The 27,072-nt window shown below is 42.7% G+C and overlaps 1 protein-coding gene across 2 annotated transcripts in view; it reads right to left on the minus strand.

Annotated features, from left to right (window-relative positions):
* PCYT1B (phosphate cytidylyltransferase 1, choline, beta) overlaps positions 1 to 27,072 on the minus strand; it is a 115,476-nt gene that overhangs the window by 70,557 nt on the left and 17,847 nt on the right. The window contains exon 1 of one of the 2 annotated variants that reach the window (XM_003261162.2): positions 18,793 to 19,150. The exons of the other annotated variant lie outside the window; for it this stretch is intronic. Coding sequence (XP_003261210.1) covers positions 18,793 to 18,909 — 117 coding nt within the window. The 5' untranslated portion in view covers positions 18,910 to 19,150. Of the gene's footprint in view, positions 1 to 18,792; positions 19,151 to 27,072 lie in introns of those variants that run through there. 2 annotated transcript variants of the gene reach the window in all.

The raw sequence follows: 27,072 nt of genomic DNA on the forward strand, positions 1-27,072 counted from the left end.
ACATATTATAGAAAATTTGGGAAAGTTAAGAGAGGAAAATAAAAGTCACCAACAATTCTTTCTACTTCCCGGAGACAACCATAGTTAACTCTTTCTGTATTTCATTTCAGGCTTTCTGGTATGACATATATACATATTAACAAGTTTGGAATCTTGCTGGATAGACAGTTTTTTTCACTCAATATATCATGATTATCTTATCATGTCACTTAAATAGTTTTCAACCTCACTAATTTTGATAGCTGTAAAACATTTCACTGAAAAAGAACCGTAATTTAAATACTTCTCTATCATTGAATATTAAACTATTTATATTTTACTAATATAAATAACATTCTAAACATAATTCTGAACCTCTGATTATTTCCTTATGATAGATGCCTAGAAACTGAATTACTTAGATCAGGAGTATGAACATTTTAAAGATAAATATTTGAAGAACATTTCAACATGTATTGGTAAATTGCCTCCTACAAAAGCTGTATCATTTATACTCACATTATAATGTATGAAAGCACCTATCTTGCTGCCATCTCACTGGCATTGAGTATTACCTTTGTCAATTTTATAGACCAAAAAATGGTAGCATGCTGTTTCAATTTGCATTATTTTGATTACAAAAAGATTGAACATTTTTCAAATGTTTATTAGCCATTTGTATTTTCTTCAGAGAATAATCTGTCCTTTGCCCATTTTTCTATTGTTGAGGATAAGTATTTTGAAGTTGGTTAAAACTAAAACAATAGCACAGTTTAAAAATTATCTTAAATATCTTTTAAAAACACATTTTCCAGGCTGGGCTCAGTAGCTCACGCTTGTAATCCCAGCTCGTTGGGAGGCAGAGGCAGGCAGATCGCCTGAGTTCAGGAGTTCGAGAGCAGCCTGGGCAACATGGCGAAACCCTCTCTCTATGAAAAATTAGCTAGGCATGGTGGCGTACGCCTGTAGTCCCAGCTACTCTGGAGGCTGAGGTGGGAGGACCGCTTGGTCCCCGGAGGTCAAGGCTGCAATAAGCTGTGACTGCATGCCACTGCACTCCAGCCTGGGTGACAGAGTGAGACCTTGTCTCAAAAAAAAAAAAAAACAAACAAAACACGCATTTTCCAACTTTATTTAGAATTCCCACATAATAAGTTCATTTTTTAAACCAGTAAACCAGTGCCTGAATACTCACATCTGGGTTAGCCTAGTACATACTGCCCTTTTGGTGATCAGAGATCAGAATTTTTATTATGCCCTGGAGATACAGGCTTCCTTAAAACACTGACCACTTATAAACCAAACTCCATCTCATGCGGCCACTTTCCAACCTCACAGCAGTGAGTGAATATCAAATAGCTAGAAGACTCATAGTACTATAAGTAAAACCACATTTCATTGATTCTAAAATGTACATTTCTCCCCACATTTTAACATCTCTGAGAGTAGGAGGGATCTTACAATAGATATTATCTTAAAATCAGTGTTGGCCATTTTTTCACATTGTAACACCTTTGAAATGGAAGTGCAACTTACCATGAATAGCCTCTTAGACTCATGAAATGCATAGATGCTATTAACAATAGAAAACAATCTTTACCAAGATATAAAAATTCCACATTCTAAATAATTTTTTTCTTGGGCAATTGAACTTAAGTTTATAGTGAACATCAATAACAATGTTATATTCATATTCCACCTCCTTCTCCAAAGGACTTGAGGTGACTTTAAAAATAAAATTTGAAAGTTTAAAATAATAGTTGCAAGATCCGGGGTGAGGAGGAGAAATGTTTTTTGTTGTTTTTTGTTTGTTTGTTTGTTTTGTTTTGTTTTGTTTTGTTTTGAGACAGAGTCTCGCTCTGTCGCCCAGGCTAGAGCGCAGTGGCGCGATCTCGGCTCACTGCAACCTCCACCTCCCAGGTTCACGCCATTCTCCTGCCTCAGCCTCCCGAGTAGCTGGGACCACAGGTGCCCACCACCATGCCCGGCTAATTTTTTGTATTTTTGCTAGAGACAGGGTTTCACCATGTTAGCCAGGATGGTCTCGATCTCCTGACCTCATGATCCGCCCGCCTCGGCCTCCCAAAGTGCTGGGATTACAGGCGTGAGCCACCACGCCCAGCCAAAATATGTTTGTTTTTTAAAGGTCAGGGGTGAAATGAGCCCAAAGAAATGCATATCACAGTCCTCTATATTTCAAAAAGGTAAGACTACAAAAATGGCTTTCAGCTCTCAGCAGTCACAGCAAAGAGGAAAACAAAGTTAATGTTGTCCTTAAGCACAAAGCAAAATAGCTATTGAGGAAAAAGCACAGCATTTTCCTGATGCTGAGTTCTGAGAGAAATTCCTCCCATGGTGCCACCTTAAAGGGCATGCTGGGTGATATTGTAGTAACATCGGTACTGACACACTCAACAACAGCCCCCTAGTACAGAAAGTCCTGTTTTTGTTTGTTTGTTTGTTTGTTTTTGAGACGGAGTCTTGCTCTGTTGCCCAGGCTGGAGTGCAGTGGCGTCATCTCAGCTCACTGCAAGCTCCGCCTCCTGGGTTCACGCCATTCTCCTGCCTCAGCCTCCCGAGTAGCTGGGACTACAGGTGCCCGCCACCACGCCCGGCTAATTTTTTGTATTTTTAGTAGAGACGGGGTTTCACCACATTAGCCAGGATGGTCTTGATCTCCTGATTTCGTGATCCGCCCGCCTCAGCCTCCCAAAGTGCTGGGATTACAGGCGTGAGCCACCGCGCCTGGCCAGAAAGTCCTGTGTTTTTATGTTTGTCTCCATAGTGCGTTCCATGTAAGGCAGAACCCCAGCACCAAAAAGTGGTTCAGAAAAGCATTTTCTTCAAGGGGCCAAACGAACGTGCACCCTGAAAATACAGTTTTTTCTCCCTGATGGTTGGATCCAACGGTAAGATTTAGAATGCCTAAACCAATGTTTTCTAATGTGGGATGGGCAAGACAATCCATTAGACAGCAACACTTGTGTTCATACCTCAGATCCTTGAATAACGTCATTTTGTTCAATGACCTTTCATTGTAACGTGGATGAGAAAAAAAATATTTTGGTTCCGGGTCAGGGCTACTGTCCGTGAAGCATTTTCGCATTCTCCCCATATCTGTGTGGGTTTTCTCTGGGTACTTTGGTTTCCTCCCACATCCCAAAGATGTACACAGCAGGTTAATTAGTGTCTTTAAATTGTCCCAATGTGGGCTGGGCGCAGTGGCTCACGCCTATAATTCCAGCACTTTGGGAGGCCGAGGCAGGCAGATCACCTGAGGTCAGGAGTTTGAGGTCAGCCTGGCTAACATGCTGAAACCCTGTCTCTACTAAAATACAAAAATTAGCTGGGCACGGTGGCGCATGCCTGTATTCCCAGCTACTCCGGATGGGGAGGTTGCAGTGAGCCGGGATTGCACCGCTGCACTCCAGCCTGGGTGGCAGAGCAAGACTCTGTCTCAAAAAAAAAAAAAATTGTCCCAGTGTTATGAGTGTGGTGTGTGTGTGAGTGTGCCCTGTGATGGGATGGTGTCCTGTTCAGGTCTGGTTCCCACCAGGTGCCCTGAGGTGCCAGGATAGGTCCCAGTCACCCACTACCCTGAACTGGAATAAGCTGGTAAATAATTATCTTGTTTTTATTAGTCTTTCTTAAATGTATACATAGCTCACATGTATTTCAATGTTGAATGATACTAGGAGTGTTTTGGTCTTTATTTAGAAGTGTGGTGGTGTTGAAGTGGCTTCTTTCTCAGTATAGTTATTGATTTGTGGTGACATGCCTGAATCAGCCAAGTCTGTTCCTGCTCCAAAGAAGGGTGCCAAGAAGGTGGTGTGACCAAGAGCCCGAAGGATGGCAAGAATCACAAGCATAGCCACAAGGAAAGCTACTCTATCTACATTTACAAGGTACTGAAGCAGGTCCATCTCAACTCTGGCATCTCATCGAAGGCCATGGGCATCATGAACTTATTTGTCAATATCTTCAAGTGCATCATTCCTGATGCATTACAAGTACTCCACGATCAACTCCAGGGAGATCCATACAGCTTGCGCCTGCTGCCTAGGGAGATGGCCAAGCACACTGTGTCTGACAACACCAAGGCCCTCACCAAGTACGCCAGCTCCAAGTGAACTACTTTCAAAAACCAAAGGCTCTTTTCAGAGCCACTTAAGCCAGGTACAGAAAGACAAATACTGCATGTTCTCACTCATAAGTGGGAGCTAAACAAGTTGATCATATGGAGGTAGAGAGTGGAATGATAGATACCACTATCATTGAGATAGTGGCTGGGAAGGGTGTGTGGGTGAGTGGGGTTGGGGGTGAAGAGAGGTTGGTTACTGGGTACATACAGTTAGATAGAAGGAATAAGTTCTAACGTTAGATAGCAGAGTAGGATGATTACAGTTAACGACAATGTATTATATATTTCAAAATAGCTTGAAAAGTGGCCGGGCATGGTGGCTCACGCCTGTAATCCCAGCACTTTAGGAGGCCAAGGTGGGTGGATCACCTGAGGTCAGGAGTTCGAGATCAGCCTGACCAACATGGTGAAACCGGGTCTCTACTAAAAATACAAAAATGAGCTGGACGTGGTGGCACATGCCTGTAATCCCAGCTACTCAGGAGGCTGAGGCAAGAGAATCGCTTGAACCTGGGAGGCAGAGGTTGCACTGAGCCAAGATCATACCACTGCACTCCAGCCTGGGCAACAGGGCAAGACTGTGTCTCAAAACAAAAAAAGCTAGAAAACAAGATTTGAAATGTTCTCAATACATAGAAATGATAAATACTCAAGGTGATGGACACCCTAAATACCCTGGCTTGATCAGTACACATTCTATGCATGCAACAAAATTTCACATGTATCCCATAAGTATGTACAAATACAATGTAATCAGGCCAGGCGCGGTGGCTCGCACCTGTAATCCCAGCACTTTGGGGGGCCGAGGAGGGCAGGCCACTTGAGGTCAGGAGTTCTACACCAGCCTGGCCAACATGGTGAACACCGTCTCTACTAAAAAATACAAAAATTAGCCGGGCGTCGTTACATGCGACTGTAATCCCAGCTACTCTGGAGGCTAAGGTGAGAGAGAATCGCTTGAACCCAGGAAACAGAGGTTGCAGTGAGCCAAGATCACACCATTGCACTCCAGCCTGGGCAACAGAGCGAGACGCCGTCTAAATATATATATCAATAAAAAATTTTCAACAGAAGTTTGGTGATGTTTTTGTGGCCAGAAATATGCCATAGGAACTTAACTCTTGTTTACATAAATTAGCCTATGGTAAAACTGGTTTCATTCTACATCATTTTGCTTAAAGTTATGGTTCCCAAGAACCTCCTGATAATGTTATGTGAGGACTTATTGTATTTATTTTTCATGTCAAAAAATAAGAAAAAAAGCTTTACAAAAACCAGTGAAAATATCTATTTTTGTTTGCTTGTTTTGAGACAGGATCTCATTCTGTCACCCAAGTTGAAGTGCGGTGGCACCATCACCACTCACTGCGCCCTCCAACTCCTAAGTACAAGTAATCCTCTTGCATCAGCCTCCTAGGACTACAGGCACATACCACCATGCTCATCTAATTAAAAAAAAAAAAATTTTGTAGAGATGGCGTCTTACTATGTTGCCCAGGATGGTTTGGAACTCCTAGGCTCAAGTGATCTTTCCACCTCAGTGTCCCAAAGTGTTGGAATTACAGGCATGAGCCATGACGCCTGGCCTTCTAATTCTGATATATGGGTTTACACTGGTGCCCCATCTCTGTCAACATCAAATACATGAGGTATCCTAAAGGGAATGTGAAAGTTGGGTGGCCTGCATCGCCTGACATTTTTTCATTTGCTTTCAGCTTATTGCAATATACTGCAGTTCACCTGAGCCTAGATAAAGGTATTTATGGATTATATTATCTAGTTTTAACTAAACCAATGCACATAAATCAGCAGGTGGCTTAAAACATTTCCTGCAGGCCGTGCGTGGTGGCTCACACCTGTAATCCCAGCACTTTGAGAGGCTGAGGCAGGCGGATCACGAGGTCAGGAGTTCAAGACCAGCCTGACCAACATGGTGAAACCCCATCTCTACTAAAAATACAAAAATTAGCTGGGCATGATGGTGCATGCCTGTAGTCCCAGCTACTTGGGAGGCTGAGGCAAGAGAATCGCTTGAACCTGGGAGGTGGAGGTTGTACTGAGCCAAGATCGCGCCACTACACTCCAGGCTGGCGACAGAGTGAGACTCCATCTCAAAAACAAACAAACAACAACAACAACAACAAAAACATTTCCTGCAATGAAATAGGAAAGCAAAGATAATGCAAGCACAAGTGAACAACAAGAAAATGGCAGAGCTGGCCCTTGTACTCCCTGTATAAGTTCTGCAGCCACCACATTATCAGGTGCCAACCACAACAACCCAATCTGATCTGACAAGAAGATAGCTGAATTGAAAATTATCTCACAGAAGACCATTAGAAATATCTGCTACCAATAACATTAAATATCACCTGGAGATACTAGCTAATGATGGTATGAAGTTATTGTAATTAACATATTTTAAAATGAAGCATCCAGAACATGAAGATAAACCTCTATGATTTTTTCATGTTTAATGTTTCAATGTTGCAAGTCATGTGATACTCAATCCAGTAAGTCACAAAATACTGTTACATGTAACGATAAATGTTTAGAAGCCTTTCTGAGTTTCCATAATTCAATAGAGAAAAAACAAAAGTCTTATACCATTGCAAAATCATCTGTTCTTCATGCTACAGTAAAACTAGCTGCTCTAATGTGTAGAAAAAAAACTGATGTCAAACTAAAATGCATTCCTTTGTCAGCAAATATATTTAGAAGACATATAGAAAACATTGTTGAAGATTGAAAGAAACAAGCATTAGAACAAATTATGCAGTGTGGGAGGTTTGCAATATACTTGGATAGAAGTACAGATATTTCTAACATGTCTCAGCTTGAGGTATTTGCTAGATTCTATTTCAATAATAAAACCTCTTTTTTTCTGAGTCACTAAAGGAAAGATGTTCCAAAGATGATATTTTCTGCAAAGTGGATGATTTCTTTAACAGAAACCATATTTTACAAGAAAACTGTGTAACTACCAGTAAGGTGATTGCTTTACCCTTGGACCTTTGATCTCCCACCTATTTGAGAAGTACCCTCTGTCTTCTTTTCCTGACTCTTTGTCTATTGGATCTCCAAATGTTGTCACTCAGGGTTCCATCCTGGAAGATTGTGGGGTAAAGTAGATTAATTTAACCAGATTTCCTGTAGCAATAGGCAGATAAAGGGAGGATTCTAAAAGCTTTAATTACAGCTCTTCTATTTTTCCCCCTCCCAAACCCTGATGCAAAGGCTCTGGGTCAGCTATTTTCTAGAATTCACCCTGCAGCAGGGTTATTCTGAGGTACTCTTGCTACCTAACCAATGCCATCCATTTCCTCAGCCCACAACCTGTCTGACTGTGAGGCCAGGCATAGTACACAATTGGGGGCCATGGATTTTAATTCACAGATTACCTGACTAGGGCTGGACTGGTCCTAGACGTAAGGTGTTTTGTTCAAGTGCTCACCTAGGCTCTCTTTGGGGCTGGATATACTGGCCCCTGGAAGGGCTGAGCACCTTGAAGCTCTGTTAGCAGCCAAGAGCTATAATTGTAAGTAGGATCTGATGCCATTCCTTAGAGTTTATTAGATCACCAGAATTATTTGGAAATGGGAAATACAATGTAGAGTGTTCCCTTTCTTCATTATTGTGAATAATAATATCTTTAAACTTTGTACTAAAGAATAATAGACATATAGAAAAGTACACATGGTGGCCAGGCACAGTGGCTCATGCCTCTAATCCCAGCACTTTGGGAGGCCGAGGCAGGTGGATCACCTGAGGTCAGGAGTTCAAGACCAGCCTGGCCAACATGGTGAAACCTGGTCTCTACTAAAAATACAAAAATTAGCTGGGTGTGGTGGCACATGCCTGTAATCCCAGCTACTCAGGAGGCTGAGGCAGAAGAACCACTTGTAACTGGGAGGCGGAGGTTGCAGTGAGCCAAGATTGCACGATTGCACTCCAGCCTGGTTGACAGAGCGAGACTCCGTCTCAAAGAAAAGAAAAGAAAAGTACACATATCCTAAGTGCAGCTCAATGGACTTTCACGAGCTAAGTACACACAGCCACACATCAAGTAACCTAACACTTCCAGCGTCCATCCCATGCTCCTGCCACTACACTGATTTCTAACATCAAAGATGAGCTTTGCCTATTTTATTTTATATTTTATGGGAATGAAATCATGTGGCACGTATTATTTTGTATCTGGCTTCTTTCATTCAATGTTACATTTGTGAGATTCATCCACATTCCTGCAGGTGGTTGTAGATTCTTCAATCTCACTGCTACCCAGCATTAAATTGTGTGAATGTACTACAATTTTTTTTTATCCATTCTGCTTCTGCAGGGCATTTGGGTAGTTTCCAGTTTGGGGTTATTATGAATAACACTGCTAAGTACATCCTAATACTAGTTTTTTTGGTGGCCATATGTACAAATTTCTTAGAAATGGAACTGCTGGGTCAAAATATTTACATTGAATTTCTAGTTTTACTACAAAGAACATAGATATCTGATTTATTTCTACTCCTGTTCCCAAACACAGCAGATATGACTGGGAGGGCTAGATAAAGCATCTCTCAAAGTGCATCTAGGCACAACTTCCTTCCGAATTACCTGGGAGCTTGAGCAGGCAATTCTATGCTCACTGAAGTTTGAGAACTATGTGTCATGGAAATAGGGGCTTTAGAAGTCAGACAAACCTAATTTCAACTCCCAGCTTAATCAATTAATATTTGATCTTTGGGGCCAGGCATGGTGGCTCACGCCTGTAATCCTAGCACTTTGGGAGGCTGAGGCGGGAGGGTCACTTGAGGTCAGGACTTCAAGACCATCCTGGCCAACATGGTGAAACCCCATCTCTACTAAAAAGAAAAATAAAAGTACAAAAATTAGCTGAGTGTGGTGGCGTGCACCTGTAATCCCAGCTACTGGGGAGGCTGAGGCAGAAGAATCACTTGAACCTGGGAGGCGGAGGTTGCAGTGAGCTGAGATCATGCCACTGCACCCAGCCTGGGTGACAGAGCAAGACTTCATCTCAAAAATATACATATACATCTTTTTGGATCTTTGGGAAATTACTTGATTCTTTATTTCCTTACTTATAACATGAGGAATAGCAATGCTTATTTCATGGGTCTGCAGCCTGATTAAATGAGATAATACATATAGAGCATTCAACACAGTGCCCAATACAGTGTGCACTGTGAATGGTTGTTCAATTCCCCGACTTGCCCATGGAGAAAAAGGAGTGAGACCACTAGCCTCGAATCCCATATAGAACAATTACCTTATAACTAAACAATTTGGAGGTAAAATAGAATTTATTATTATGCGACTGTGCCTACAGTCAATATTAGGCACACTAGAGATGAAACACAGAAGCCTGCATGTACCAGGAATGGGCTTTCAACATCATTTGGTTGGCAATAGGCTGTACACATCATTCATGATGTTTCTATTAACCTATTATCGTTGTTGTTATTTTTCTTAAATGACAGTTTAAATAACCCTCAGCGTCCTTTTACACTGATGTCAGGTTCAGCATGCATGAATTACCGAGTAGAAAACAAAAACACCAAGTCAAAGATTTTGGCGGGAGGGAGGAGATTATATGAAAATGAATTCTGCTCAATAGGCTAGCCCTGTGTGGCCCTGCACATTATTACACAGGCGCACACTACCAGGGCTCACTGCTTTATTTTCTAATCACTGTGTTTTCAAGTCTGCCTTCAAGATCATTGAGTGCTAAACTGTCTCTTTATCCCCAAGCAAGGTCAGCTTCCCAGCCTCCCATACAACCTGGTTCATGCTGGGATAAAGAGGAAGGTAGGAATGTTAAAACAATAATGCTATGGTCTGAGGCCAGCAACGGGTAATCAGATCTTAGCAAGGTAGAGGCTGTTACCTGGGAGATTATTGGAAGAAAATAGGCCTAGCTTGCAATGACTTAGTTTGTTTCTACCTTCCTTTCTTTTTTTCCTTTACATTCTCCCCCCGCCCCACCCCGCGGTGATCTGATGGAATAATTCTTTTCCTGCATTTATTTCCCTAAGGGTCACTAAGAAGCTTTGTGTGGGGCACCAGCTAAAGATGTAAGAGTTTTGGGACTATGGCCTGACCCATTGCTGGGCTTTAACCCCAAGTAGCTAGCAAGCTTAGATAGACAACATTGGTTAAGAAAGGCCCCTATAGTTCAAGCCCATACTGCCACGCCTCAAAGAAGGCCCAATGTTTCAAACTCCTGTAGTATGAAATAGATAAATTAGGAGGCTACTGTTCACGTTAAGAAGAGATTCAACACAGGTTTCTCTAAACAATGAATAGAATATTCCATATATGCTTTGGAATACATTCAACTTGTCTGAGGAAACATCTGAAGAATAAAACAGAAGACAGCAGAAGTGGTTTGTACAACATCAATGTAAAACTTCAAAGCGCTTGCGAACATTTGTTTGTCTTACCATAAGATCATGCAACCTGTTTTTACCCCAAATGGATAAAACCAACAGGGGGTGAGGAATGGGGTAGCCCAGACTTTTGATAGGAGCATGAGCTCAAACAGAACATACTGCAGTAGACCAAGTTCCAAGGCAACGAAAGCTAGAATCACACTCTAAGGATCTATCCAATCCATTGTGGGGGACAGAATGGAATCCAGAGAGGAAAGGGATTTGCTTCAGTGCACACAATAATTCAATGGCAAAACTGACACTGGAACAAGACTATGGGCTCCAGCAAGTCGAGACCAAGCTTTAGCATATTTGTCTTGCCAGCCCCCTGTCCTTTCACTGTGGGCTAGTTCAGCTCTCCCTGGCCAGATCTAGACTTGGCTTGATGGGCATTGGTGTGGAGTCCCAGAGGCCACAACGAAGCAGATTCATTTGCTCTCATCACTGCATCTCATCAGGAACCATCCCAGCCTTTCCACTTCTCCCTATCCACAGCCTGGAGGCCTCAGGAGAGGACATATCCTGGGGCTGGACTCAACTACCCAGGATATACCAGAATTATACTTCTGTACTAGCCAGAAATAAGCCACCATGATTTTGCTTCCACCTTCACAGATGAAAAACAGGCTATCAGATAGAGAGGCCTTCAACTTTCAGTACCCTTCCTCTTATAACTTGTTCTTACCCAAACCATCCTTGCCAGCTTTCTCACCACCACAGTGGGAGAGGCATCTTTTTTTCTCCCTGAAGCCAATCCTTCCACTTGTGCACTGGAGCCCAACCTGTCCAGCCTAAGAGACATTCCCTTCATCAGTTGTCCCCATCACCATCACCGTTTCCCTCTCCCACTGGCTCTTTCCCATTTATATTTAGGCACAAGTTGCTATCATCTTAAAAGAATGAGCCAACTAAAAGATTTGACATCTTGGATAGATGAACGGAATGAAAAATAAAAGGAAAAAAAGATGAAGGGAGGGAAGATGAAAGGAACGAAAGAAGGGAGGGGAAAAGCTAGTCTCTAGTAACCCTAAGCCCTGATTTGTCCACCTCTGGGTACTATACATTCTATCCACTTCCTCTCTCAGTCAAGCTTCCACTTCCCCACCACCTAGAGGCTCCTCAATCTACTGCCATCCAGCCTCCACTCCCACCACTTCACTGAAACATCACCATTGACCTCTTCTTTCTAAATCCAAAGGAAACTTTTCCTTCTTATCTCATTTGATCTCTCTACTGCATTTGATTCTATTGGACATTCCATCCATGAAACTTACCCTGCCCTTGGTCCCTTGATCTCCCAGTTATTTGAGAAATATTTCTCTGTCTTCTTTTCATGATCCTTCTTCTACTGGCCCTTTAAGTAGTCTTTCTCAGGGTTCCAACTTGGGAAGATTCTGGGATAAAGTAGATTAGCTTAACCAGATTTCATGTAGAGACAGATGAATAGAAGGAGGATTCTAATAGCTTTAATTACAGCTCCTCTATTTTCCCCCTCTAAGAGCCTGATAGGATGGCTCAGGGTCAGTTACTTTCTTGAATTAGCCCTGTAGTGGGATTATCCTGAAGCACTCTTCCTAGGTAACCATTTCCATCCACTTCCTTCTCAGTCGAGAAACTATCTCAATTTCACTCTCATCCATTTCACTGCTTCAATTTCACTTCCATCTCCTCCATGCTATCTCCCAGATCTGAATCTCCTGCTCAGAACTCTCTCCTGAGTTCCCCAACCAAACATGAACTAGACACCTCCAAGTGGAAGTCCCCATGGCACCTCAGACATAACTCTCACAAACTCTACTTCCCTGGCGCACCCATCTCAGTGATGGCACTCACTAGTTGGAGCCAGAAAACAAACTGTGCCTTCCTTGATCTTTTTTTTTTTTTTTTTTTTTTTTGAGATGGAGTCTCGCTCTGTCACTCAGGCTGGAATGCAGTGGGATGATCTCAGCTCACTGCAACCTCCGCCTCCCGGGTTCAAGCGATTCTCCTGCCTCAGCCTCCCAAGTAGCTGGGATTACAGGAGCACACTACTATACCCAGCTAGTTTTTGTATTTTTAGTAGAGACGGGTTTTCGCCATGTTGGCCAGGCTGGTCTCGAACTCCTGACCTCAAGTGATCTACCTGCCTCACCTCCCAATGAGCCACTGCACCTGGCCCCTTGATCTTTCATTGAACCTGCCCCATGCTCAGACTTAGTTATCAAATCCTGGGGCATTTACCTCCTTAGTGTTTCCCATGTCCATCTAGTTCTCTCCTTTCCCACTGTCCTTCTATAACTTCAAACTTATTAACTCTCATCTAGATTACTGCAACAGTCTCTTAACTGAAATAGAATAAGATAGGATAGCATAGAAAGTATAAGAGTGCAAAACATGAAGTAAAGAAAAGTGATGTTCGGTTTTAGTTATGACTACATATATGTATACATGAACTGTGCAACGTGAAAAGTATTTATCATTGTAGGTCCTCAGAACTGATCCTAACAGGGCTGGACAAGTGTCTAAGCTCCCTGTAAAGCCACATGTAGCCACTGAGCACTTGAAATTAGCTAGTCCGAATTGAGATGTGTTGCAAACACAATATACACATTGGATTTCAGACTTAGTATGAAGAAAATAATGTAAGATCTCATTAATAATTTTTATATTGCATGCTGACATAATATTTTGGATACAAAATTAATTTCACCTTTTTTAACTTTTAAAACTGTGGCCGCTTGAAAATTTTCAATTACACATGTGGCTCATGCTGTATTTCTACTGGGCAGAGCTGTTCTAGAGTTCTAGGCCAGTATGTGCCACCCACAATGGGGGCTTAAGATCCACTCAAAAATAGATTGATCCTTTCCATGTCCCAAAATATGTATTGGGGTGAGCAAGTAAAACCTTTTCTTCAAATGCAGGGACTCTTCTTAACTTGGGGATTGGGTTAACAGAGTCCTCCCTGCTGGGAAGTACTTCCTCTCAATGGATAAAAAACAGCTTTCAAGAAAGTCAAATATGTTAAAGTCAAACTTACAAAAAAGCTCTCTTAAGGGATTTCAGCATCCTGGCACACTTCCACAAACCAAACTACTACCTTCTATTAAATGGAAATGCCCCTTTAGGGGCAAGGGCTTTGGATTCACTTCTTTTATTTCTCTCCACAGCACCTGGTGCATTGCTGTGTCTGGAAGTTTTTAACCACCTGGCTGACTGTGGATCCCATGGGTAAGGGGATGGTACGGGTTGGTAAGGATTGGTAAGAGACTCAGTTTTCTCTCAGTTATCTTCCAAAACTCTGCATTGCTAAATACTTTAAATCTTCCTCACTGCCTGATTGAGGACATGTACATGAACCCTTTTGATTTCTATATGCTAAATCATCAAAATAAAACAGAGAAACTACCTATCATATTTGATTTAGGTTTATTTCTTCCATAAGCGTTTAGCATTAGGCAAATGGGGGTTGGAGGGGTAGTGAGAGAACAAACCTAAAAGAATGGAAGAAACTAATGGATTGATTCCATGCTAAATACACCTGACTAGTATCAATTTGCAAGACATGGATGTTGCATTTGGATAGAGATCAGCAGGAAGATATCTAATAATAACCTTAGGCAGAATTCCAGTTGACCACAGTAAATGCCCAAGGAAGCTCATGTTTGTTTATTTTCGCCAATATTGTGCATTAAGAGTGTTTCATTTTTAAAATGTATTCTGTTCTGGGTGGCTAAGTAGATGGCAATATTAGCAAAGGAAGCCATTGATGTCTCTGGAAATCTGGTCATCTTTTTGAACACTAGCAGATGAGCATGCTACCTCCAAACTGACATAATGCACCTTCTGCAAGACAGCAGTCTCTTGGCACTGCTCCACTTTGAAGTAAAACCCGAAATGAACTCCTCCTGCTAACGTGGCATATTGAACCAACCCTTTTTTATTTCCAAGGCCTTCTCAGTTGATCCATAGTATATCCATCTTCATGGAAGTGACTATTGCAGGCTAGAATTACAATTCCTTCTGACAACAGAATGCACCCCTAGAAGAACTTGTCCAAGGTCATTAACCAAATCCTCAAGCAGACAACTTTCAGGGTGGCTGGGCCTTGTTAGAAAGGGCTTCTGGGACACCTGCTGAGCCCAGAGGATCTTTCTAGGCATAATCTGAGGGCTGGGAAGATATGAGGACACAGTCCTTGCTCAGAGGAGTCCTTGTATCTCAGGAGTTAGGTTTCCAAGAAGGGCTATTACATCATATCACCCAAGGCCACTCAGTTTCTCATCTTGACAGTCAAGCTGATGAGTCACCTTGCATCATGTTTAATCAGGAAAATAGTAAAGAACTGAAAACAAGTCAAGAATCAAGAGTAAATATTGTAACGATGTAAAGAGTTCTCAGAAGCATCTCAAATCAGAGCACCATGGTAAAATGGTAAGGGTAGTAAGATTACATTCCTAAAATATAGGCTCTATCATAAAACCTAGGTAATGTTTTTGTTATTTCTTTTCTAATTTCTTTATCAGAGTTATTGCATTCTATTTAATCGTCTCCTTTCTTATATTTTCCCCTAATGAAGAATAAGGCAGGTAGAGAAACTACAAGTTTTCCTGTCAGAAAAACTTCCCCTTGAAATATAATTCAATCATATCTGCAATATTATTATCAATTTGTTTCTTACAGGGATCTAAAATATAGACTGCTTTAAAGTCTATTTATTCACTCACGTATGCCAGCTCCCCACTTCATTTCAGCAACTGGGAGAAGGAACCTGCCCTCTGAAGGAGAATCCAAGTGTGGAGCTTCAATCCTAAACAGGCCCCCTGCAAATATTTCATACACTTTCCATAGTTAGTTAAGCAACTCAGTAGCCACACTCTGTTGATGGCTGTGGTGTCAGTGACCCACATACAATTTGGAGCTATATGCCTGGGTGCTGGGAGAAATGCAGAATTTATACAATTTGAAATATGAAGCTACACGATCAACAGAAACTACTAAAAACCAAAGAAAGAAATGTTAATTTCATGTTTTCACTTGCTGCTCACTCTCTTCATCAACAAACTTTTTTATTAAGTAGTTAGCATGTGCCTTAGTTATTAAAGTAAGATCATTAGCCAAGGAAAGTTAGGCTATGAAGTATAAATCTAAATTTAGAATATACTACAGTGATCAAAGTTAGCTAATAAGAGAAAAGGCACTTTAAAAATTTTAGTAGTGTTTTATAAATTGGTTGCAAGCCCCTGTTTAAACATAGTCAAATTTCAGTAGCCCATGACAATGATGAACAACATGGAAAATTTTGTATCATAAGTAAATCAAAGCAGGTGCTTCAACAGTTCAACTTATGTACATCTATATCATACCTATGCATGTGTGTGATACACACACACACACACACACACACACAACCAGAACTGCCAAAAAGATGGGAACGGAATATATCTCACTTATGAGTGTGTTACAGAAGAAAGATCTTCCACTTTTCAGGTGTAGAGCTCTGGGCTCAAATCCCAGCTCTGCCCCTTTCAAAGCAGTGTGACCCTTGGGCAAGTCACTTACCTTCTCTGAACCTCAGTTTCCTTATTTCTACAATGGGTGGGAGGTGAGAGTGTAGAGCACATTGCCAGCTTTGCGTGGTTCTTGTGAGTTACCACCTGGAATAAGCTGTCACAAGTGAAAGTAGAAAGTAACTTGGCCAGGAACAGTGGCTAACACCCGTAATCCCAATACTTTGGGAGGCCAAGGTGGGCGGATCACCTGAGGGCAGGAGTTCGAGATCAGCCTGGCCAACATGGTAAAACCCTGTCTCTACCAAAAATACAAAAAAATATATTAGCCAGGCGTGGTGGTGCCCACCTGCAATCCCAGCTACTCAGGAGGCTGAGGCAGGAGAATCGCTTGAACCTGGGAGGTGGAGGTTGTGGTGAGCCAAGATCAGGCCACTGCACTCTAGCCTGGAGGACATAGTGAGACTCCATCTTAAAAAAAAAAGAAAGTAACTTGAACTTTCTTCTTTCCCTTAATTTTCTCTGCCCATCTCCCTCAGGCAGAAGCAACCAAGAAGCAGAATAGCTAAGAGGTAAAAATGGAAGGAAAAATAGTAGGCAAAAGAGACTGAAATGATGCACAAACTGGAGCTGAATGCCGCCTTTCTCTCCTCTGCCCTTTACCTCTGTCAGGAAGGTATGTGATGCAAATTTGAAGATTGCAGTTACTCTAAAAAATATATTTTTGGGTAAGCATGGGCACAAATATATACGTATATATGTACACATATACACGTGTATATGTATACATATACACGTATATGTATACATATATACGTATATACTATATATGTATACATATACGTGTATATATACTATATATACATATATAGTATATATATAGTATATATATACATATATAGTATATATACGTGTATATATATACTATATATACATATATAGTATATATATACGTGTATATATACATATATAGTATATATAGTATATATATAATATATGTATATATAGTATATATACATATATTATATATAGTATATATACTATATATGTATATATAGTATATATATACATATATAGTATATATGTATATATACACATATATACACATATACATATATATACATATATATACATATGTACATATATATGTGTGTGTGTGTGTGTGTGTATATATATATAGGTCCAGTGCTGTGGCACAAGCCTGTAATCCCAGCTACTTGGGAGGCTGAGGCAGGAGGATCACTTGAGTCCAGGAGTTCAAGTTTGAGGCCAGCCTGGAAAACAGAGTGAGTCTCTCTCTCTCTGTATTTATGTGTATATATGTATATGTGCATATGATGATCTTGTAATATGCTTGTAGTGGTCATTTCTCTTTATGCTAAACCATGAGTTGTTTAGTGACTCAAAGGAATCCCTTAGTAACAAACTTATTGGGATGGTTTGTATCTCATGAGAACATAGACACTACATTGTGTATGTCATTCAGTAAGTGGCTAAAGTGCTAGGGCACAGTTACTATTAAAGTGCCCTAAGAGAAAACATTTTTAAAAATAGAAGCATAGGGAAAAAAAGCCCACAGGGCTCTAATATAACTTCCTCTGTATTTGTGCTTTTTAGGAAGTTGTTCTAAGCCTTCTTTGAACCCTTAGTAACTCTTATTAAGAAATAACAGTTTTATGATGGGTTGGCCTTCTCATCTGTGAGCCCTAATTTTGCAGGTTCACACAAAATGCTACATCACAAAATCCTTTTTTAAAAAACTCTTCCCGGGGTCAAACTCCACAGCCAATCAAAATATTCCACCTTTTAACTTGGGGGAAATCGCTAAAGGAAAGGATAGCTTTAACTAGTGTGTCTTTTGGATTGGGGGACTCAAAGAGAGGTCTCCCCAAGTTCCAGAAGACTTCGGACCACAGAAAACCCATTCCTTGAGGACACATGCTGAGGTGGTTGGGAACGAAGTTTCACATCTACCTAAAAGATCATGACCAGGGACAGAGAGACGACCAAATTTGGGAGAGCAGTTACGGTGCAGTTACGGAGGCGGAAGGACGCTCTCAGTACCCCGTTTCCACACTTTCATTCTTAAAGGCATGCAGCCCCTTTCTAAATAGATGCAGCGTCCCCAGGTTTCCACTACCTGAAGAGAAACCCTCACAGCACACTCTGGAAATGTTTTACAGTTCGTTTTAAATGCGTATTATTTCTAACTAAATCATTGAGGGACTCCTATGTATTTATTTATTTATTTAGAACATTTTCGAACGGATGGGGAAGTTTTGCTTCCATGTTTCCATTTTTTCCCCCCAAATTGGCATTAGGCACCAAAATCAGTTGAGGAACGAATCATTCCTTAGCTAGAATTTAAAACTTAACAAGGGACTCGTCCCGAGCTTGGTAAAGAGAATACCATTTTAAAATTGCACTGTAGGATTTTTTTTACCTTCAGACAAGAACACACCTAAAAGGAAAAAGGCCCTCTCCTCCTCCCGAAGCACAAAAACACAGCATATCCCAAGCAGCCCGTTTCCTACCCAGCCAATACAATAACGCTTTGTAAACTGAGAGCAGCGCCCGGTATAGAAGCTAAGTATAAACAGCTGAGAAGGATTAGGCGGTAGCGCTCTTCTCATTTACATGAAAATCCTCTAAGCATCGTTTTCCTCGCTGGCTGCGGGCGCATAAGGAACTCTTTTATGCCATAGCCACGCATACATTTCCATCCTTTGTCTTTACTTACCAGTCGAGGCTGTGGGCATGTGTGCTCTATTTCCTCCATGGTTTCTGAGGGAGGCTCATTGGAAAGGGATTTTGGGATACCTGTTTCTGACTCAGCATCAGTGGTAACTACTGGCATGGCCAGTGAATGCTCCCTCTAGCTCTACACCCTCAGAGAGTCTCCTCCCAGGCAGAGAATGTTTTCTTTGTCACGTATTTTTCTCCCCCCTACCCTCCACCCATCCCCCGCTTCTTCTCCCCTTCTTTCTGTCTTCCCTGGGGGAAGTAAAGAGGTTACCCCCCGCCCCTTTCTCTCTCTCTCTCTCCCAGAAGCCAAGAGGCAAGGCCTCAGTTTATCACTATAACAACCAGACGACACTGAAGCGGCTGGTGCGGGATACAGTATCTCATTTGCATAGAGCGCGCTGGTTGGCTACTGTCATCATAGTACCACTCCGCCGGGGAGCGGCCGGGCCCCATTGGCTAGCCCTCTGTACCCACGGGCCCGAACTTGCTGCTTTTGTTTCTTCTGTTTAATTCAGTTGCAAAGGTCTCCGTCCTCTCGGGGCACGGGACCCGGGCTGCGCCACCCAGATAACTTAAAACCGCTTCCTGAGGGGCCTAGGGCGCCTTGAGAAACAACATAGCAGACCTCCACTAATAAAGGACCATGTCCCTGGGATGAGCTAGTGCATGGTGTGCCGTAGTCAGGATATTTGCCAAATAGGAGTCACCCTGAAGACAAAGCCACTTTTGAGCCCAAATTCATTGTGCTAATTGCCAGTGGAGGGCCCCTCCGGGCATTCACTATGGGCACCTGAGTGTCCACCCCTGGACTTCATGCAACACGAACCCTGGCAGATCCCCCTGTGGCCTGGTGTAGCCCTGGAGCCCTCCCCTGGGGCTGCCCTAGGGGGAACTTTGAAGGATGTAGATTGTCTTTAACAGCCTGCCTCCTACTCCTGGCTGCCCTTCCCAGTTGCTTCCTCTGCCAGCCACTCTTCCCCGTAACCAGCTATTCAAAGTTTCCTCAAGAAGTCTTGCTGTTGTGTGCCTTTCAGTACACTGTTCCATGCACTGCTCTATTTTCTCTTGGCTCCTACTTTACCAGTCGTGGGTCCCATTTCCTAAGTACCCTGCCCTCAGCCAAATGCTCATGGCAATCAGAGATGGAATGTTAACGATCAGGTGCTTTAATGTCTACATTATCTAGGGACGTTCACATTTTAAGAGGAGCGTTCTGAAGACACACATCCAAAGAACTTACCAAGGTATTCATTGTGAATTGTCATTTCTAATATTAATAAAAAATCATGATGATCGCTGGCATTTATTAAGCAAAAGCACGGTGCTAAGTACTTTACCTAGTTCTTGTTTAATCTTTGTAAGAACCCAAAGAGGTAGATCCTATTGTTATCCTCATTTTACAGGTATTCACATTCACAAAATTCTAAAATAATGCAGCTGGGATTTGAAGGTTTTTGGTTTTTTTTTTTTTTTTTTCGAATGGCGGGGTGGTGGGGGCGGGCGCGTAGGGACCAGGGATGCAGCAGGTGTAGTAAGAAAAGGATCTAGGCAGGAGTCCTCTTAGGACAAGTCCCTGGGCTTCTACATCTTTCATTTTTATCTATAGCAGTGGTTTTCATTCAAGTGTGGTCTGGGACCAGCAGCACCGACATCAGCATCACCAGGGAACTTGTTAGAAATGCGAATTATTGGCCCCCTGCCAGACCCCGGACCTGATTCAGTAAGTCTGGGGTGGGGTCAGAATTTGCTTTTCTAGAGAGTTTCTGGGTGTTGTTAATGCTGCAGGTGTGGGAACTATACTTTGAGAATCAGTAGCCCAAAGGATGGAATAAAAATACCGGGCTTGCCTCCATCACAGAAAGGAGATCAAATGAGATATCATGTCATTGCACTTTTTGAATTAGAACGTGCTATGCTAACATAAGGGGATATTATTTTTATTACTCCTCAATAAGCAAAGAGGGCTAGCCCTAAAACAAGAAGAAAATGGATTCTCTAGCAGAGAATTACAGTTTGACAGTTTTAGATGCTGGCCCTTTAAGTCAAAATAACATCACTTAAGAGTATTATGACCTATACACGACAGAACTCCAGTGATGTGAGAATTCCAGTGATGCTTGGGTCATCTAAAAGGGGCCAGTTGCTTCCTACCCTATTTGCCCTCCTGGAAGCACAAAACACTTCCAGCAGCAGGTTTAGCTCTACCAGCTCATCACCTGGAAGAGCCAAGCCCTGTGTTACATTTAGGAGCCCTTTTCCTACATGTACTGGGTGACGTGCAAATGACGTGGTTATTCTAATCTCAATGTATGTATTTTTGCCTTAGAGCAGTGGTTCTCAAAGTGTACTTCTCCAAGAAGTAGCAGCAGCAGCCCTGGTCACTTGTCAGAAATTCTTGATCCCCACCCCAGACCTACTGAATCAGAAATTCTGGCTTCTCACTCCAGACCTACTGAATCAAAACCTCCTGGTTTGGGAGGCATTCTGACCCATGCTAAAGTTTACAAACCACTGTCTCAGAGTCACTGTTCACATTGGAAAGCACCTAAACCCCACTGTATTCTCGGCCACTGAGCCACCCCTTGGTTCCTAATTGGTCACCTAATTCTCTCTCCAGAATGAGAGGTTCACCTGTTCACCTGCTCATTTCAAAGAGTTCTGATGTCTAGCTGGGTCCTTGTGAACTCTTGTCCAAGAGCCTAGACCATTCCTGTAGACTCCCAATATTTTCTGTCTCCCTTCCTCACCTTCTTCTCCTCCTAATCCTCCCCTGTCCCACTGAACCAAGATACTGCCTCTGCCTAGGATATCTTCATTGTGTTACCCACATCAAATCCTTAGCTTTCAGTGCTACTTTGTGCTAAGTCCAAGTCACACCTGACACTTACTCATCCCAAGTCCTTGAACTTTGAAATTGAGACTTCTGTCTAACTGCCCTGAGGGTCAGCTCTATAACTAATTCCGTTCCCACTAATCCTGCTCCAGCCTAGTCCTGGCTTCTTCCCGCTCCTCTCCCCACAGTCCTGTGATTGAATCTCAGCATGTCTTGCAGTCTTAATGGCAGAAATAGACTCTTTCAGGCACCACTCTGAGAGGAGTCCTTATCAGATCCACCCACTTCGGAGACCAGTCCTGGCAGCTGCTGCAACCTGACTCAGAAACTTCTTGATAATACTTGAATGAGTTATTTTAACTTGGGGGCATTGTAATGCTCTCAAGACAATTAGCTAAGAGTGATCAGTTAATTCCACACTACAGAGCTAAATATTCCATAAGGGTTATGAAGGGGATGACTATGAAGGGATAGCAGAAGAGAGTTTATTGGGGTAATGGAATTATTATGTAGCTTTTTTTTTTTGAGACAGGATCTTACTCTGTTGCCGGCAGTGGTGCAGTGCAGTGCAATCTCAGCTCACTGCAACCTCTGTCTCCCAGGCTCAAGCGATCCTCCCACCCGAGCCTCCCAAGTATCTGGGACCACAGGTGTATGCCACCACTTCTGTCTAATCTTTCTATATTTTTGGTAGAGACAGGGTTTCACTGTGTTGCCCAGGCTGGTCTGGAACTTCTGGCCTCAAGTGATTCACCTGCCTCGGCCTCCCAAAGTGCTAGGATTATAGGTGTGAGCCACTGTGGCCGGCCAAGAATCGTTATGTATCTTGATTATGGTAATGATTTCACAAAATCTATGCATGTGTTAACTTCATTAGAAATTCCATAGAGGATATTTGTCAGTATATGCTAACAGCCTTTAGAATATTCATACCCTTTGACCTAGGGATTCCACTTGGTAATTTATCCCAAAAGAAATAGAGAAGCACACAAATAATTATGTACAAAGATGCTTAATGCAGAATTATTTATAAAAGGCAAAAAAGATACAACTTACAGCAATAGTAGGAATGGTTAAAATAAAAATAAGTCCATATAATATAGTATTGTACACTCACTAAGAGTCATGTTTTTGAAGAAATTCTCATGTTATGGGCACATGTTAGCATTATATGTTAGAAAAGCAGGCTGCAAAATGTGATTCCAAAAACATGAGCCCAATTATGTGATATGTACATGCACAGAAAAAAGCACTGGAAGGAAATATATCAAGATGCTAAAAGTGAAATCTTTAAACTGTGGGGTTATGGAAGATTTTTGTTTTACTTTAAAAAAATTTTTTCTGCCTATAACAAATATTCAAGGCTGGGTGCGGTGGCTCATGCCTGTAATCCCAGCACTTTGGGAGGCCGAGGCGGGCAGATCATGAGGTCAAGAGATGGAAACCATCCTGGCCAACACGGTGAAACCCCGTCTCTATTAAAAATATAAAAATTAGCTGGACGTGGTGGCAGGCACCTGTAGTCCCAGCTACTCGGGAGGCTGAGGCAGGAGAATCGCTTGAACCTGGGAGGCGGAGTTTGCAGTGAGCCAAGATCACGCCATTGCACTCCAGCCTGGGCAACAGAGCAAGATGCCGTCTCAAAAAAAAAAAAAAAAAAATAATATATATATATATATATATATATTCAAAAATGAGCATATATTATTCTTTTTTTTTTTGAGACAGGGTCTCACTCTGTTGCCCAGACTGGAGTACAGTCACGTGATCACAGCAGCCTCGACCTCCCAGGCTCAGGTGATCCTCGCACCTCAGCCTTCCGGGTAGCTGGGACTACAGGACATGCAAGCACCCCTGGCTAATTTTTTGTAGAGACGGTGTTTCACCATGTTGCCCAGGCTGGTCTTGAACTCCTGAGCTCAAGCGATCTGCCTGCCTCGGCCTCCCAAAGTGCTGAGATTACAGGCATGAGGCACCGCACCAACCCAATGTTAGTCTTATAATTAGAAAAAAACAATGAACATTACTGTCCCCAAAGGCATCAAGAGCTGGGTATTAGGGTTGGGGTGAGACAGGCTTGGTTAGCTCATGAGCAAATAGAAAGATGCACAGACCTCAGTGAGAGGAAACAAGAAAGCTGAAACTGAGGAACAAAGCTGGAGCAAAGTCCTAAAGTCCTATCTTCAGTTAGCAGAGGTAGAGGAAACGTGTTGGAGGCAGGCTGTTCAGAAAAGTCCCAGAGAATGTTTAGGGACAGGGCTTCTGAGTCCCGTGACCTCTACAAGAAGGGCATGCCTTCTGTGAGAACTTGTCCGATCAGTGCTGTCCCTAACAAGGACTATCATGATTGTTTCTACTGTTTATCAAGCACCTCTTATGTCTTTAGCACTATGGTATTAGGTTGGTGCAAAAGTAATTGCAGTTTTTACCATTAAAAGTAATGACAGGCCATGCGTGGTGGCTCACACCTGTAATCTCAATATTTTGGGAGGCCGAGGCGGGTGGATCACCTGAGGTCAGGAGTTCAAGACCAGCCTGGCCAACATAGCAAAACCCCGTCTCTACTAGAAATACAAAAATTAACCAAGCGTGTTGGTGGGCGCCTGTAATCCCAGCTACTAGGGAGGCTGAGGCAGGAGAATCGCTTGAACCCAGGAGGCGGAGGTTGCAATGAGCAGAGACCACACCATTGCACTCCAGCCTGGGCAACAAAAGCGAAACTCCATCTCAAAAAAAAAAAAAAAATGTAATGACAAAAACCACAATTATTTTTGCACCAATCTAATGCTTATCATAGCCTACCTGTAGCCCCGACAACACCCAATCAGATAGGTGTAGTTGCCCCACTTTGCAGATGAGGAAGCCAAGCCATAGAGACCTTAACTTCAGCTTGGAACACACCTACAAATGACATCTACCTTCCTACAAGCAGTCCTCACATCAACATCATCAAATTGTTGAAAACATTGTTTTCGGCCAGGCACGGTGGCTCATGCCTGTAATCCCAGCACTTTGGAAGGCTGAGGCGGGCAGATCACTTGAGGTCAGGAGTTCAAGACCAGCCTGGCCAACATGATGAAACCCAGTCTCTATTAAAAATACAGAAAATTAGCTGGGCGTGGTGGCGCATGCCTGTCATCCCAGCTACTCGGGAGGCTGAGGCAGGAGAATCGCTTGAACCCAGGAGGAGGAGGAGGTGTCAGTGAGCTGACATTGCACCACTGCACTCCAGCCTGAACGACAGAGGAGACTCCATCTTAAAACAAAACAAAACAAAACATTATTTTCAAAGATCTGCAAAGAAGAACTATTAGGTTGGTGCAAAAGTAAATGCAGTTTTTGCCATTGAAAATAATAACAAAACCGCAATTACTTTTGCACCAACCTAATAAAATAATCTCTTTGGAGCAGACGCTGTCCGAACCCTGCCGAAATCCCCTCAGGACTTACCATAATGACTATGACGTCAACACCTGACCCACTGTCAACTGCCAGCACCTGCATCTCTCTGCCTGAGGGCCTTATCTGGCCATTGGAAAGCCCTGCCCTCCCAACACCACCACTAAGTCAGAACTAAAGGGCCAGAAAATTAACAGCCCATATCCCTAAGAGCTCTCAACCGATGATTGATAGAAGTCAGTGTATAAATACCCTAGTTCCCTCAGCCCTCAAGTGAAATAACTCTGAACTGCATGTTCTACTCTAACTCCCAGTGTCCCCCAGTGGGATTAAGTTCCACTTGCCACAGGGCACCCTTTATCAGTTGCCTTCCTTTCCTTGTTTCACTTACCCATGCTCCTGTGAGTATTTCCTGGGATCGGATCATCTCCCAGATAAACTACTTGAACTTGAATCTTTCTTGCAGAGCCGGCTTCTGGGGCATCTCAGAAGGTCTCAAGATACCATTAAGGTGCCCACCATCAAATTCTTTTTTTTTTTTTTTTTTTTTTTTTTTTTTTGAGACAGAGCCTCACTCTGTCACCCAGGCTGGAGTGTAGTGGTGTGATCATCTTGGCTCACTGCAACTTCTGCCTCCTAGGTTCAAGTGATTCTCCTGCCTCAGCCTCCCGAGTAGCTGGGATTGCAGGCACACACCACCATGTCCAGCCAATTTTTTTGTATTTTTAGTAGAGACGGGGTTTCACCATCTTGGCCAGGCTGGTCTCAAACTCTTGCCCTCAAATGATCTGCCCGCCTCAGCCTCCCAAAGTGCTGGGATTATAGGCATGAGCCACCATGCCCAGGCCTGACTCTACTATTTCTTCCACGTTTCTTTTCTTTTTTCTTTATTTTTTTTTTTTTGAGATGGAGTCTCACTCTGTTACCCAGGCTGGAGTGCGGTGTGGTGCAATCTTGGCTCACTGCAACCTCTGCCACCCAGGTTCAAGCAATTCTCCTGCCTCAGCCTCCCGAGTAGCTGGGATTACAGGCATGCGCCACGACTCCCAGCTAATTTTTTTGTATTTTTAGGAGAGACGGGGTTTCACCATATTGACCAGGCTGGTCTCGAACTCCTGACCTTGTGATCCACCTGCCTCGGCCTCCCAAAGTGCTGGGATTGCAGGTGTGAGCCACCGCGCCCAGCCCACGTTTCCTTTTTATTCATTTTCTTCTCACTTCCCCAGATTTGCCAAACAAGAAATTTATGGCCAGGTGGCATGACTCACACCTGTAATCCTAGCACTTTGGGAGGCTGAGGCAGGTGGATAGCTGGAGCCCAGGAGTTTGAGACCAGACTGGGTAACATGGCAAAACCTGGTCTATACTAAAAATACAAAAACATGAGCCAGGTGTGGTGGCATGTACCTGTAGTCCCAGCTGCTCTGGGGGCTGAGGCAGGATTGCCTGAATCTGGTAGACAGAGGTTGCAGTGAGCCGAGATTGCGCCAGTGCACTCCAACCTGGGTGACAGAGTAAGACCCTGTCTCAAAAAAAAAAAAAAAAAAAAAAAAAGGAAATGTATCATGAAGAAGGAAGGGAGGAAGGGAGATGGAAAACACGGGGTAAAGATGACAGAAGAATTTCAGATTTCCCAGAAAGCATTATTACCTCCTATGGAATTTTGCTACTTTTATGTCTCTGTTTTGAGCCGCTTCCCCAGTTGTCCACATGTGGCTTAAGGTCTGGGCCTAATAGTACAGGAAAAGACTCTACCATACTAAGTAATGAAATCCATACATAAATCCTTTCCACCCATTCCAGGAAAATTATAGTAGTAAAAATATTTTTCAGTAGAAAGCGTTTCATCCCTCCCTTGGTGCTTTTACACATTGACTTATAATAACACTATGAGACTGACATGTTTTTATACTGAAAAATTTCAAATGAATGAACAAATTCAGAGCAGTTAAGTGATTTGACCATGGTCACATAGTAAGTGGTAGAAGTATCACTTGAATCCAGGTCTCTTGAATCAAAGTTCAACACTCTTTTCCACCAAAC

The sequence above is a fragment of the Nomascus leucogenys genome, chromosome X, assembly GCF_006542625.1.
Source record: "Nomascus leucogenys isolate Asia chromosome X, Asia_NLE_v1, whole genome shotgun sequence".
Lineage (NCBI taxonomy): Eukaryota > Metazoa > Chordata > Mammalia > Primates > Hylobatidae > Nomascus > Nomascus leucogenys.